Genomic DNA, 13,708 nt, shown 5'->3' with positions numbered 1-13,708 from the left:
TCAGGACACAGAGGCTCAGAGAGGTTAAGTAACTTTCTAAAAGTCACACAGCAGATCCGAGTCTGGGAGGAATCTGGGACATCACCGAAGCCACAGCAGGGCATATGGGGCCTTGGGGACGGCTTTCCTCGTGGGAACACGAGTCAGAGAAGGAGGCGAGGGGAGTCAGAGGCAGAGCAGCCTGCTTCCCACGGAGCCTCCGGGGCAGTGAGAGTGAGCGTATCCCTCACCAACGGGCCAGAAAACGCCGGCTGCTCCCATAGCTCAGCCCTGTAACTTACACGTTCTTCCTTCCGATAGTTAAACCCTTCAGATGACAGGGCCCCCTTTTCCCAGGGATGACTGTGCCCATCTGCGCTCCGATTTCAAATGCACTTTCAGTACAATTCTCATCCGAGCATGCACTGGAGCCTTTGGGCAGCCCCCGGACAGGGCGGCCATCCCCCCTGCCCCCACTTCCCCCCCACCCCCCCACCCCCCGAGACCACGGGGAGGCAGGGCTGGGTTCTGGCTACCATGCTGGAGCCTGGCTGGGACGGGGTGGGGCCGTGCAGCGATCTCACCAGGGCTCCAAGCAGCTGCCACTGATGCTCGTCCAGGCACTGGGAGGAGCCCTGCTCCAGGGCGTGCTGCTCGCGCAGCTCCTGCAGCAGGCGCTTCTTCCCGGACAGCCGCATCTGCGCCAGCGCGGCGACTGCATGGTCACGGAGAGCCAGCCTCCGGAGGGCGGAGCGCAGGAGCAGCTCATGCCCCTGCAGGAGGCACCGTGCAGACCTTTGGGGAGAGCGGGGATGGGGGTCAGTGCTCTTGGCTTCTCTGCCTGGGGTGGTTACTCTTATGTGTCAGCTGCTCACACATTCTCTGGGGCAGCAGTTCTCAACCTGTGGGTCGCGACCCCTTTGGCGGTCAAACGACCCTTTCACAGGGGTCAGCCTAAGACCATCCTGCATATCAGATATTTACATGACGATTCATCACAGTAGCAACATTACAGTTATGAAGTAGCAACGAGAATAATTTTATGGTTGGGTCACAACATGAGGAACTGTATTTAAAGGCCCAGAAGGTTGAGAACCACTGCTCTGGGGTTTCTGGGTAGATCAATGCTGACATGGTAGACGAGGACAGCAGACTGCCCTTCCTCATGGGGTGGGCCCTGCCTAATCAGGTGAGTGCTGGAAGCAGAGAAGAGGCCGACCCTCCCATAAACAAGAGGGAACTGCCCGTCGGCCCGCCTTGAGCTGGGACACCTTTCCCCGCCTTGGGGCTCAGACGGAGAGACTGGTTCTTCCTGGGTCTCGAGCCGGCGGCTTTCTGACTGACCCCACCGGCTCTCCTGGTTCTAGACCTTCAGACTCGGACGGGGATGCGCGTGGGCTCTCCCGAGTCTCCAGGTTGCCAACCCACAGATATTGCAACCTCTCAACTCCTCTCTCCTCTCCTTCTGTCTCTACAGGTATAGATGCATCGATAGACACATAGATAGCTAAACACACACACACGCGCACACACACACACACACACACACACACACACCCCTCGTTGGCCCTGCTTCTCTGGAGAACCCTAATACACTGAGCTACCAAGAAATGTCCCAATAGTCACACCGCACTGTAAGAGGCGGGCGTCCATGTGCCCACTCACGGGTGAGGACGGGTGTGGGTGTCACACGGGAGACAAGGCCCGGCGCTTCAGGAAGCCGTACTCACTCCTCACTGAGGCCCCCGAGCCGGCCCAGCACGCAGTGGATGGCGCTCTCGTGGTCGTCCCGCAGGTGTGTCTGCAGCACAGTGGACAGGGCGTGCTCCTCCATCCACACCTGGACGCCAGAGAGAGGGACACGGTCACCTCGAACTCCTCTCATCCATCACTGCTTTGTTGGAACCTGCCTTTTATTTCTTGTTTAAAACCCGTCTCCCCTGATTTCATGATCATTTTCTCTTATAGTTCCTTCTAAAGACTTATGCATTTTCCTATTTGCATGGTAAAGCATCTAATACTAATTTTCTATGGCGTGAGGAAGGGATCTGGTTTTCTGTGGATGGATGGATACCGATTGTGCCAGCACCCTTTGTTAGCGGTTATCTTCCTATGACTGGCCGTCATGCCACCTTGGATCTCGTAGTTTCCAGAGGTACGTAGTTTCCATAGAAACATGCACCTCCTTCTATGCTCTTGTAGTCTGTGGTCTGTTCGTTTCTGCACCACACCACTTGCTTTTCAGCTGCCACTCACAGCAAGCCTCAGGCTGCCAGGACAGGGCCTCCCATGTTCTCGTGCACAAAACTGTATTAGCTACGCTTGGTTGTTCTTCCTCTCCTATGGATTTTAGCAAGTTTTGGAAAAACAGCTTTTTTCCCCTGGGTTTTCTTATCGTTTGATTGGATTACATCTGTGAACACTCCTGTGAGGTCCAAGGCCAGAGAGCTAATAAGTTTAAAGAGTGGGGCAGGGACTGGAATTTAGGCCCATCTTTCTCCAAAGCCGAGTCCTGTCTGGCCCTGCCCTGCTCCTCCCCGACTAGTCTGTGCCACCAGGACGCGCCCAGGCAGCCGGACTTACAGCCAGGGTCTCAGGCCTGAGCGAGACCTTCACTTTTCCAGCATCTGTGGTTGCTCAAGGGGCGCTACCCTCAGCCGCCTGAAGAGGGCGCCCGCTGCACACAGAACTGGGATAGAACACAGGGCCGACACCAAGCACCGCAGCCAGAGTTCATTCTGGGCATTGTGACTCGTACCACTTAAACCTATATCACAAAATCGCATTGCGTCTCATCTCCTGTTACGGACAGTCTCTGGCTCCGCTAGTGAGGCGTCTACAGGAACAAAGTGCCCGGGAAACCAGGACACAGAAAACTCTAGTCTTGCTTCTCTGAAAGGTAAACTGGCTTTGTCCCTAAAGCCTATGGGGTCTTTGGTGTGAGTTTTGAGGATGCAGACACCACCAGCCACAGCACCAAGGTCACCAGCCAGGTGTGCCTGCACTGTCCCTCCGACCTCTCCGCCGTTACCCCAGGCAGGCTCAGGTGGTTCCCAGGGGAGCGGGCTCTACGCAGACACTGGGGTGCTGGGGAGGCCAAGGCAGCAAAGACCTGAAGCGGGACGACTGAGGCAGGACCGTGCCCAGCGAGCCAGAGCCGCCAAGGAGCCGGAGAGGCGGGCGCGGAGCGAGCCGGGAGAGGATGAGGAGGGCGGAGGGTGACCGGGCCCCGACCCCGGGTCCTGGTGGGGCCTGGTGGCGACTCTGGCTTTTACGCTCCGTGGAAGGAGAAGCCGTGGGGGGGGGGGGGGGTTCTGAGCAGAGAAGTGATGTCTTGTCCAGTCGAAGGTGCAGCGATGATGACAAGATGCACCGTCTCTTTAGGTCTCACTAAGGGAGAAACCGCTGCTAATTACAGGAAGCTGCTTCTCCATTCCCGGGGGGTTAAGATACATTTTAAATGGGTTTGGGGACGTTTAAACGTATTTAAAATATGTAAATATATATTTAAGATCTTAACGAGTGGCCTATAGTATTTTAAATGTATTCTGGCTGGGGGTCGAGAATAGACCACGGGCCAGGGCGGCCGCGGGGAGACCTGGGGTTAGGACGTGGGCATCTTTGGGGGCCATTATTCTACCTCCGGCATATGGATGAGGTTTTAATGGTGAAACAGACTCACTGGACAGCAGGTGTCCTGTGAGTGCAGCCCCCACCCCACCCCAGCCCACGGCCCTGGGAGCCACCTTCTGCCGTTCGTTTCTCTCTAAATAACGGGTTTTGCTGCTCTTCCTCACTGGATCGGCTGAAGGGATTATCCGCTGACTTCCTGTCCTGGGACAGGTGCGCTTTGCAATCTTCCCCAACCCCCCTAAGGGCTGAGGTGAAAGGCTGGCCACCAGGATCCTGGTCAAGCCCCCAGCAGGACCCCGGGAGGTGCTCAGGGAACAAAAATCTCCTTATTCTTCCTAAGTTTCAAAAAGAGCGACTCTGGGCCGCTCCAGAGGCGCCGCACCTGCTGCTCGTGCTCCAGGAGGTCCTGGGACAGCCTCCACTGCTGTCGGCGGAAGCGATCCGCGTTCCCCAGCTGCAGGGCGGCGTCCTCCTGGGCCTCCCGCCTCACGGAGTCGCACTCAGCCCGCGAGAGGCCCGTCACATCGGGGAGCGTCTGCAGGAACAGGACGTCCGCAAGCGTCTGGAACGTTCCCATGGTGCTGCGGTACAGCTCCTGCAACCGAGAGCCACACGGCGGGGTTCCCGTCAGACCACAGGTCGTCCAGAGAGCGTGAGTACAAGGCTGGACCCCAAAGTGTGGATGCTTTCTGTGCTCATGACGGCCAGAGCCACGCTTAACACGTTAAGCAAGGAGCTGGGAATAACACTGCTTAGTTTAAAAGAACCAGTTAGGATTTTCAGAATTGAAGAATGTGGTCCAATTTTATTAACCTACCTAGAGGCCCGTTGCACGAAAATTTGTGTAAGAGTAGACCTTCCTTCCCCAAGCTGCCGGCACCGGCTTTCCTCTGGCACCCGGGACCTGGGCTGGCTTTGCCTGGGCCAGCCACAGGCACCCAGGACCCCGGCCAGCTTCGCCTGGGCTGGGCCCCAGCTTTGTCAGGAAGGACGTCTGGAATGACATCCGGTCTATCAGATCTAATTAGCATATTACCCTTTTATTAGTATAGATAGTGATGAATAGGCTTAATGGCAGCTAGAAGCAGCTAAAGAGAGAGTTGGTACGCTGGAAGACAGATCAGGAGGAAATCCACAACAAAGTAAGGAGAGACTAGTGATGGGAAATATGGAGACGATAAAAGCACGAAAGATGCAATGAGAAAACCCAACATATTTTTTATTTTGTCCTCACCCAAGGATTTTTTCCCCCCATTGCTTTTCAGAGAGCGAGTAGAAGGGAGGGCGGAAGGGAGAGAGAGAGAGAGATAAACATTGATGTGAGACTCATCGACTGGCTGCCTTCCACATATGCCCGATGAGGGGTGGGGAGTGAACCTGCAACCCAGTACATGCTCTTGACTGGAATATGCACTTAACGGCATTGCCCTCATCAATGCATCAATGCAATCTGACACATGAACAGTATAGAGCAGACGAATATCATGGTGACTATGTGACAACTAGTAGATGAGGAAAAAACATTTTACAAAATTCAGTGCGTGGCATACGCCCTAACCACTGAGGACACTGGGCAGGGCAAAAATCTAACATTTTTCATTGGAGTCTCCAAAGAAAGGAAGGGAGAGCCCAGGTAGAAGCAATATTTGATGTGATGATGGCTTAGACATTTCCCAAAACTGCTGGAAGAAATTTACAGCCGAGAAAACAAAGGCTTCATCTGCACAGTAAAAGGGAGGTGCCATAAATTGCACAAGTTTACATAGGAGGCCCTGGCACCTAGGATCTTAGCAAATTTTTTTGAAAATGAATGAATGAGTGTATAACCAGAATCTAGTAAACATAGGGCCACTTTCTGCTACATTAATGGTAGATAAAATAGTCTTTAAGAAAAAAAAGGGTGACTAGAAATATAGGGGTTTACTTCATAATGCTAAAAGATCTAACTCAACAGAAAGATGTGAAAATCTAAATTTGTATGCACTTAATGGCATTACCCACATCAGTGCATCAATGCAATTTGACACATTAACAGTATACCTGGTAGAGCAGAAAAATATCGTGATGACTATGTGACTAGATGAGGAAAAAACATTTTACAAACTTTAATTTCCATGCATAAAAAACACCCTTAGCAAAACAGAAATGAAAGGAAACTTCTTTAATCTGAAAAAAAACTCAAAACACTATAGCAAAATTACACCTAAGGGTGGAAACTGTAAAATAATATTAAAAGAATTAAATAAGACTGAAATAAATGTAAGGAAATACCATGTTTCTGGATTGTAAGAATTAAATAAGACTGAAATAAATATAAGGAAATACCATGTTTCTGGATTGTAAAGATGTTAATTCTAACCCAAATATCCATAAATTACTAATGCTAATCAAATTGGTGGCTATATCAATAACTATGGAGAATATGGATTGAATCTATATCTGTTCTTTTTAAAAAAAATCCTCACCCAAGGACATGCTTAGAGAGAGAAAGGGAGAGACAGAGAGAGAGAGAGAAACATCAATGTGAGAACCCACAACCTGGGTATATGCCCTGATCAGGAATCAAACCAGCAACATTTTGGTGCACAGGACGAGGCTCAACCAATGGAGCCACTCCAGCCAGGCTGCATATATTCTTTCACCCAACAATTCCGCTCCTTGGTCTGCCCAAGAGAAATGCATGTACAAGCATATCAAACAACTTCTACAGGAAAGTTTATATCAGCAGAAAGTGTAATAGTCTAAACTAAGAAGCCATACAAATGCCCATCAACAGTAGAACAGGTAAATGGTGATGTATTTATACCATGGGATAATACAGACCGACGAGGAAGAATGAACTGCTACATGCAACACGGACGAATCTCCTAAGCATAAGCTGAGTGAAAGCAGCCTGGCACACTAGAGCATGTGTCACATGATTCCATCTCTATATATAAAAGGCTAATATCCAAATTTTCCACTCGGGAGTTTGACCGGGAGAGCGGGAGTTCAATTGCTTGCTATGACGTACGCTGACCACCAGGGGGTGGCGTGGAACATGGGGGGGGGCGGCAACCAGCAGCGGCAGGGCACTGAGAGAGCGAGGGAAGGAGGAGGCAGGGAGGCAGGGAGGCAAGGCCTAGGGGCCTGACCCTGCATGAATTTCGTGCACCAGGCCTCTAGTTTATAGAAAAGCAAGGACCTGATGTTCGTCAAATAAGCCAGATATGGGTCCTGTGAGGAGGGGGATCCTGGGATTGAAGGAGTGTGAGGGGGCTTCCAGGGTCCTTGCCACGATCTTTCTTCATCTGGGTGATGGTTACAGAGATGGTTTTTAATAACCATCTGCTAGTCCATACGGCTGTGCTGCCCACGTATTTACGGGTGTTTCAATTCACAGTGAAGAAGGGTTGAAACCATGGGACTGGTTTACATTTCCCTCCAGCCTCTGCCGGCCCAGCTTTCTGCCGGGAGACAGGTTTTTAAATCGATCCTCCTGCCTTGGACGCTGTGATCGCACAGCAGTGGCTGGGACACACCTTTTTCTTTCTCCTTCGTGGCTGTCAAGCCACAGAAATAAGCTGTTTGCAAACTCAAGAAAAGGCGAACTCTGTACAAGCGCCACGGTCCGTGAGCCCAGGCTCTTTCTAATGAGACCGCGCTGGGTCCTGCCTGCAGAGTCACTTCCTCCGCCTCTGTCACCGGCTCCGACAGGCCACATCCATGTGCTCCTGCTTCACGCCGTTTCATTTGGGGGCTACTGGTCTGTGCTGCGCCCGGAACAGAACCGAACTGACTCGTGGTGCTCCTCTGTGCGTGTGCGGGTCAGGGCACCCGGGGGCGGGGAGTGGGGGGGGGGGGGAGGTCGACCGCCTCAGGCCAGTGCAGACGGTGAGCACACGTCACTGTCGCTTCCAGCACTGGGTTCCGAGGTGTCTCGCTGCACATTATGTGGTCATGGTGATGTGACCTCCACCACAGCAGGGGCGGGTGGGTCCCTTACAGCCGAGGGACAAAGGAGGCTCATGCTCACAGCGTCAGAGGCTCACTCTGCAAACGTCTCTCGAGCCCTTGCGATGGGCTCCGTGCCAGGGACATGGCAGTGACAGGCAGACGTGGACCCGGACCTCAGGGAGTGCACAGCCCAGCGGGGGGCAGGGGTCGCTCTGACAAGTGCGATGGCCAGGAGGGTGGCAGCCCTAGGGACAGACCAGGGAATCTGGTCTGAGGAAGTGACGTTTAACTGAGACAAGAATGAGAACAAGCAAAACGGAGGGAAGGGAGGGGACCGCGTTTCAGGCAGTGAGAAAGCACACGCAAAGGCACTGGGGTAGGAGGGACGGGCATCTCGGCGGAACTGAGGAATGTCTGGAAGGAAGCAAGCAAGGGACATGACCCCAGATACGTGGTCATGTGGGCCTGGTGGGCCACAATAGGGGAGCTTATGGGCCAGGTTGGGCAGGTCTCTGGGTCAGACGGGGTGGGTCTCGTGGGTCAGGTCATATGGGAGCATCACAGACCAGCCTGGGTGGTCATCACGGACCAGGTGAGGGGTGTTAGCTCAGCCTGGGGGCTACGGGTGGCATTTTGGGTGTTACGTGAGTTCATTCATGTGCTCAGTCTACAAGGAGGGCAGCTAAGAATTCCTGGGTGAGAGAGATCGGGCGATACGGACAGGGCCGCACGGAGGGTACACAGCCAGGAAGGGCCACACTGCTCTGCTCTGTCTGCTTCCCAAGCGACTCTTCTCTACTTTGCAAATCTGCGCCTCTTTGCAGGGAGGTCAGCTGGTTGGGAAAATGACTACAAGGGAGGAGGGGCTGTAACCACTTAGCACGCAGGACCCTGAAGGCACTGGCGAGTCTAACTTCTGCAAATAAAGAAAACGTAAATTAACGGCTCCAGTGGCTTTAAGTTACAACGAAGAGCCACGTTCCCTTCGCCGGCTGCCACGGCGGCAGACCTGTACGTGCCAGTCTGTATTTCTCAGACTCTGCGCCCTTGGAGACGACCTGTCACCCTTTAACTTTGCTAAAGGACCAGGCAAACTGACCCACGCCCTACCGCCCCACAGACACCTCCTTCCAGGGACACGGACCACAGGGTGCCACGCGTCTACCATTCGCTCCTCCAGACCTTCCTCAGATAGACTACGGCCCAGGGAACCATTGCTCTGGCATTTCCCCAAAACCCAATTTCTTTTACTCTTTGGAAACCTAGTGCTTCCTATCTCGTTAGGCAAAATAAGGTCTCCCCAAGTCGCCCATGTCCAAATCCCCAGAATATGCCGCCTTCCAGGGTGCAAGCCAGTTCTCAACCTTGGCTGCACATTAGAATCAGCCTGGAATCTTTTTAAAATCCTGATTTCTGGGCCTCATCCTCCGGAAATTCTGTTTCTTTGTTACTAATGCTGTGGCCCCACCCCATAACAAAGAAACAGAATTTCCGGAGGATGAGGCCCAGAAATCAGGATTTTAAAAAGATTCCCAGGTGATTCTAATGTGCAGCCAAGGTTGAGAACCACTGGTCCAAGAGATTTTGCAGTCGCACATTAGGGACTGAGACGGGAAGAGACCCAGGTGAGTCCAATGTAAGCACAAGGGCCCGTGCAGGTGAGAGGGAGGCCGGAAGTCAGGGTGGGCGGAGACGGGATGGTGGGAACAGGTGGGAGCACCAGGTCTCTGGCTCTGGCACGGAGGAGGGGCCACGAGCCCAGGGATGTGGGCGCCTCCATCAGCCGGGAAAGTCAAGGGAACGGATTCTCCTTTGGGTCTCCAGCAGGAACCCAGCCCACGGGCACCTTCCTTCTGGCCAGTGACGCCCCCTCGGACGTCCGACCTCCAGGACTGCAAGGTAATAACTGCTGTCTTTAGCCACTGAGTTTGTGTTAATTTGTTGAGAGTTTGTGTTAATTTCTCATCGGACACGACCACGCGCCTTCAGAATGCCCGAATTTCAGTTGCGCGCTCATTCCTCGATCCCCTCGTTCGTTTATTCCTCCGTTTTGCCCGACCGCCTCTCCCTTCTCTTGCTCACCAGGCCACTTCTCCCTCCTCCTTGAATGCTATGAGCCCCAGGCCTGAAGCCCAGGCTCCAGCTGAGTTTCCTAAAACAAAACACCTTAACCTTTCACCGCTGGACAGCCAAGAACCGACCTTGCTGAGAGAGAGGCCTGTTTGCCCCGGTTCCTGCGAGGGGACCTCCACGTTCTTGGAATGTCCTCCCGGATACCAGGGTCTCAGGTTACGGGGGAGCCTGGGCTCCGTCAGTGATGTGATTAGGGTGGGGTCTCGGGCCACGTGCTATGAGCCCATCCTGCAGAGGGCGGGGGGTTAAGGCCAAGCCACACTGGCGGCCGACCACGTCTGTGCGACCGCGTCCCAATGAAACTGGACACCGAGCTCGGGGAGCCTCCGTGGTGGGCAGTGGCCGGTGTATGATGTCACAGCGCTGTCAGGAGGCCAGTGCTGCCCACGCTCCCCGAGAGGACGCTGGAGGCCTCTGCCTGGGACCTCAGGCTGACCTGGGTCTGTAGCTCCCGCTGCAACCACCCGCCGCGGGAACAGCTGCAGCGAGTCCTTTAGAGCAGCGGGCGCCACCCTTTCGGGCGTCAGGGACAACCGGCGGGCGCCGCTGCTTCAGAGAACTGAAGAGCCGAGGGTGGTCTTGGTGACCTGCGTTTGGTGTCAGTGAGGCATCCTGTGGGGACTGTTTTTGTTTCACCCTCACCTGAGCATAGTTTTCCCACTGCTTTTCGGAAAGAGTGGAAGGGAGGGAGGGAGGGAGGGAGGGAGGGAGAGGGGAAAGAGAGAAACGCAATGTGAGACTCAACTGGTTACCTCCCGCACGCCCCGAACCTGAGACGCTTCGGTGGGCGGGGGCACATCACCCGTGTCTACCGTCTCTGTGTTCTCTGAGGACGGTTCATTTCTCTCCTTTCCGCCCCGACTCCTGGTGAGAACCGAGGCCGCGAAGCCGGAGTGTGGCGGGTCTGTTTCACCACACTCCCCGGAGCCTTTCAAGAGAAATGGCACAGGCAGGACAGGCAGCAGGCAGGCCCGCGTGGCGCTCGGCTCCGCGCCCGTCCCCACGGGTGGGGTGGCTCTGGGCTGGGCTCAGAGACCTCTCTATGAGCCGCGCGACCTGGGATTTAGCAGCATCCGCGTCAGCCAAGCTGGGACCTTACTGTTTGTTTACCGGTCAGGAGACAGCGGGCATTTAGAAAAATGCTGCTCCCTGCTGCCTGAGAACTCGAGGTGGTCGTCAGTTTATCTCACAGCCCCGTGCCCACCATACCATGATGGTGCCTCTCTCACAGCCCCATGCCCACCACACCATGATGGTGCCTCTCTCACAGCCCTGTGCCCACCATACCATGATGGTGTCTCTCTCACAGCCCTGTGCCCACCATACCATGATGGTGTCTCTCTCACAGCCCTGTGCCCACCATACCATGATGGTGCCTCACAGCCCGTGCCCACCATACCATGATGGTGCCTCTCTCACAGCCCCGTGCCCACCATATCCTGATGGGAGAGGTCTGGGAAAGAGCCTGCCAGGCTGCAGGGTGAGGTACCTTGTCAGCATATCCCGTGCACGAGAGCTCTCCCGTTCACACCCACCCTCCCGTGCACACACACCCTCCTGTGCACACGCACCCTCCCGTGCACACGCACCCTCCTGTGCACACGCTCCCTCCTGTGCACGCGAACCCTCCTAGACAGACAGTGAGGACGAGAATACTTATAACACTGTATGATGCTCACTCTGTGCCCATAGCACCTCTGTGCTCTGCCTGTGCCTGTGGAAGCTTATTTAAACCGATGGACAGTCCTGTGAAGAAAGCTCAGACCCGGCCCCAGCTCTCTCTCCATGATGCCTCCCCGTCTCCCTGCTCCCAGCGCTGCCCCCTGCAGGCCACTGTCTGCACAGGCCTCGGAAAGCAAGGCGAGTCACTTTCGGCCTTTGGGGCCTGGGCCCAGGAGGATGTGCGGTCCTCACACACACTCAGACCCTGAGGGCTCCCAGCCGGGCCCGCCTGGGGGCCACGTACCTGGCAGAGCGCCGCCGTGGCCTCAGTGGCCCTGAAGTTCTCCTCTTCCTCCAGGTCACTGCGCGTTACCCTCTGCCGCTCCAGGACCCCGTGAAAAGCCTGAGAGTAAATGCAGGAGCTGAATCGGACAGAAAAATGCACACACACCCGCCCGCCCCCCCCCTCCCCCGGAAAATGCCCCCAACTCTCAGATCAAAAGGACGTTCACCCTTGGTTTATATCTGAGAAAAGTGAGGCATGGGGTCACGCGGCTTCTGTGGCTTGCAGGCTGAGGCCACGGCAGGGACCAGCGAGCCTGGACCCAGGAAAGCCATAGACTGAGCTTTGGTCCAGCCAGAAGGCGGAGGTGCTGCAGGCCGCCCTGACTGCTCTCTCCTGGACACAGGCCGCCCGGACAGCGTCCTCTGACTTAGTGCTGCAGGCCCTGCCCAGGTCTGGAAGACCCGCCTCGAGGAGCCCTGGTCACCGGTGTGCAGACCAGGAGCCGGGGATGCAGGCTCAGAGGACTCGGTCACTGGGCGGACCCACGGGAGGCCGAGAAGTGCCCCCGTCTGCTGGAGGCCGGTGACAGGGCCTGAGCCGCACCAGGGCAGCTGGGTCGCGCGCAGGGTCACCTGGAGGAGCTCCTCGGGGTTGGCGGTCAGCGGCGCCTCCGCCAGGAAGGCCCTCCGTTCCTCCTCCTGGGCCCGCGTGAGCTGCGCCGTGCCCTCCGCCTGGCGAGCCTGCGACGCCTGGACCAGCTCTTGGCCTCGCTGCACAAACTCTGAAAGTGGAATAAGCCAGGACGTCACAGGCGGCTCTCCCGGCAGAACCTCCCTGGCTTCTTCTGCCAGCACCAAGAGGGGCGCCACTGAGGGGCGAAGTCAGTTTATTTCAGTTTCATTATTCGGGCACATGTGCTCCAAAAGGCCGGGGTCAGGAGCCTGGTCCTCCAGCCCAAAGCCCCCCCCCCCCCATCAGAGACAGCGGGAGGGAGGGAGGGAGCGGGGAGAGAGGCCTTAGAAGAGATGTGAGTGCGCGCTCTCCACCACGTTCTGCCGGCCAGGAGTGGGCCCTCCCCGGGAACCAAATCTGGGCACACTGAGGTGGACTTCCAGCTTCCAGAACAAATGCCTGCTAAGACACCCGGAGAATCCCCGGTCCCTACAGGATCCAGGCCAGTGTGGGGGTCAGAACCTGCTGGGGGACTCGCGAGGCACACAGACGCCCTGCAGACGCCCCGACGAGACCCGAGGGGCCCCGGGCACACGCAGCCTTGGGTCCGCACCAACGGGCTCTCTTGCCCAGGCTGTGAGGAAGCGGGTGCAGAGGGGGTCCCCGCCCTGCAAGGAGAAGGCCAGGTTGCTTCCTGCAGCCCCACCAAAGGTCTGACCCAGACTAAGCCTCGGTGCCCGGATGTCTTCAGCCCTCACCTGCCACTTCCCAGACGGCCAAGCAGCAGGCGTGTGTGGGAAGCGGCCACGGCGGGTGCCCTCTCCTGCCTCGCACACCCCACCCGGCATCTCAGGCCCCGTGGCTGGTGCAGGGCTGCGGGCACTGGGCACCTCCGCCCTCCTGCCCTCTGCACGTTCCTGGTGGCTCTGCCGAGAGACCCTGGGGTCCCCGTGAGCCGGAATCACCGACGAGGAAATGGAGCAGGAGAGCCCTCCAGGGAGGCAGCCCTGTCTACCCCGATCTACGGGGAAGGCAAGCGAGCGCAGAGCATATAAGGGGCTGGTCCCCAAGGGCAGAACTGGGACTCTTGCTGCCCCCAGCCCGGCCCCCTGGCCCCCAGCCCGGCCCCAGGCCCCGCGGAAGCCGCTCACCCCTGCTGAAGCGCTCGGCCTCCTCCCAGAAGGCCTTGTGCTGCTGGGTCAGCAGCTCCTCCTTCTGCCGCCCGGACAGCCAGCCCTGGGCGGCCAGCAGGTCCAGGCTGCGGGAGATGGCGGCCAGCCGGCACCTGGTCTCCTCCTGGATCTGCAGCCTCAGGAACTCGATCGTCTTCGCCACGTGCACGCGGCCCCATCGTTCTCTCCAGGAGGTCCTGAGGGGAAGAGGCCCAGACGTCAGGTGGGGAATCTG

General features: G+C 56.4%; 1 protein-coding gene across 1 annotated transcript in view; it reads right to left on the bottom strand.

Annotated features, from left to right (window-relative positions):
* Positions 1–13,708, bottom strand: part of LOC102425542 (ellis-van Creveld syndrome protein) — a 47,917-nt gene that overhangs the window by 9,769 nt on the left and 24,440 nt on the right. Inside the window, exons 10-15 of the mRNA XM_006107825.3 lie at positions 13,453–13,670; positions 12,262–12,410; positions 11,648–11,746; positions 3,995–4,207; positions 1,710–1,819; positions 564–774 (exon numbers count right to left, since the gene is read on the bottom strand). Coding sequence (XP_006107887.2) covers positions 564–774; positions 1,710–1,819; positions 3,995–4,207; positions 11,648–11,746; positions 12,262–12,410; positions 13,453–13,670 — 1,000 coding nt within the window. The remainder of the gene's footprint in view (positions 1–563; positions 775–1,709; positions 1,820–3,994; positions 4,208–11,647; positions 11,747–12,261; positions 12,411–13,452; positions 13,671–13,708) is intronic.

Source organism: Myotis lucifugus, unplaced genomic scaffold, assembly GCF_000147115.1.
Source record: "Myotis lucifugus unplaced genomic scaffold, Myoluc2.0 scaffold_1458, whole genome shotgun sequence".
NCBI lineage: Eukaryota > Metazoa > Chordata > Mammalia > Chiroptera > Vespertilionidae > Myotis > Myotis lucifugus.
This window is presented reverse-complemented; position numbering and strand designations above follow the sequence as displayed.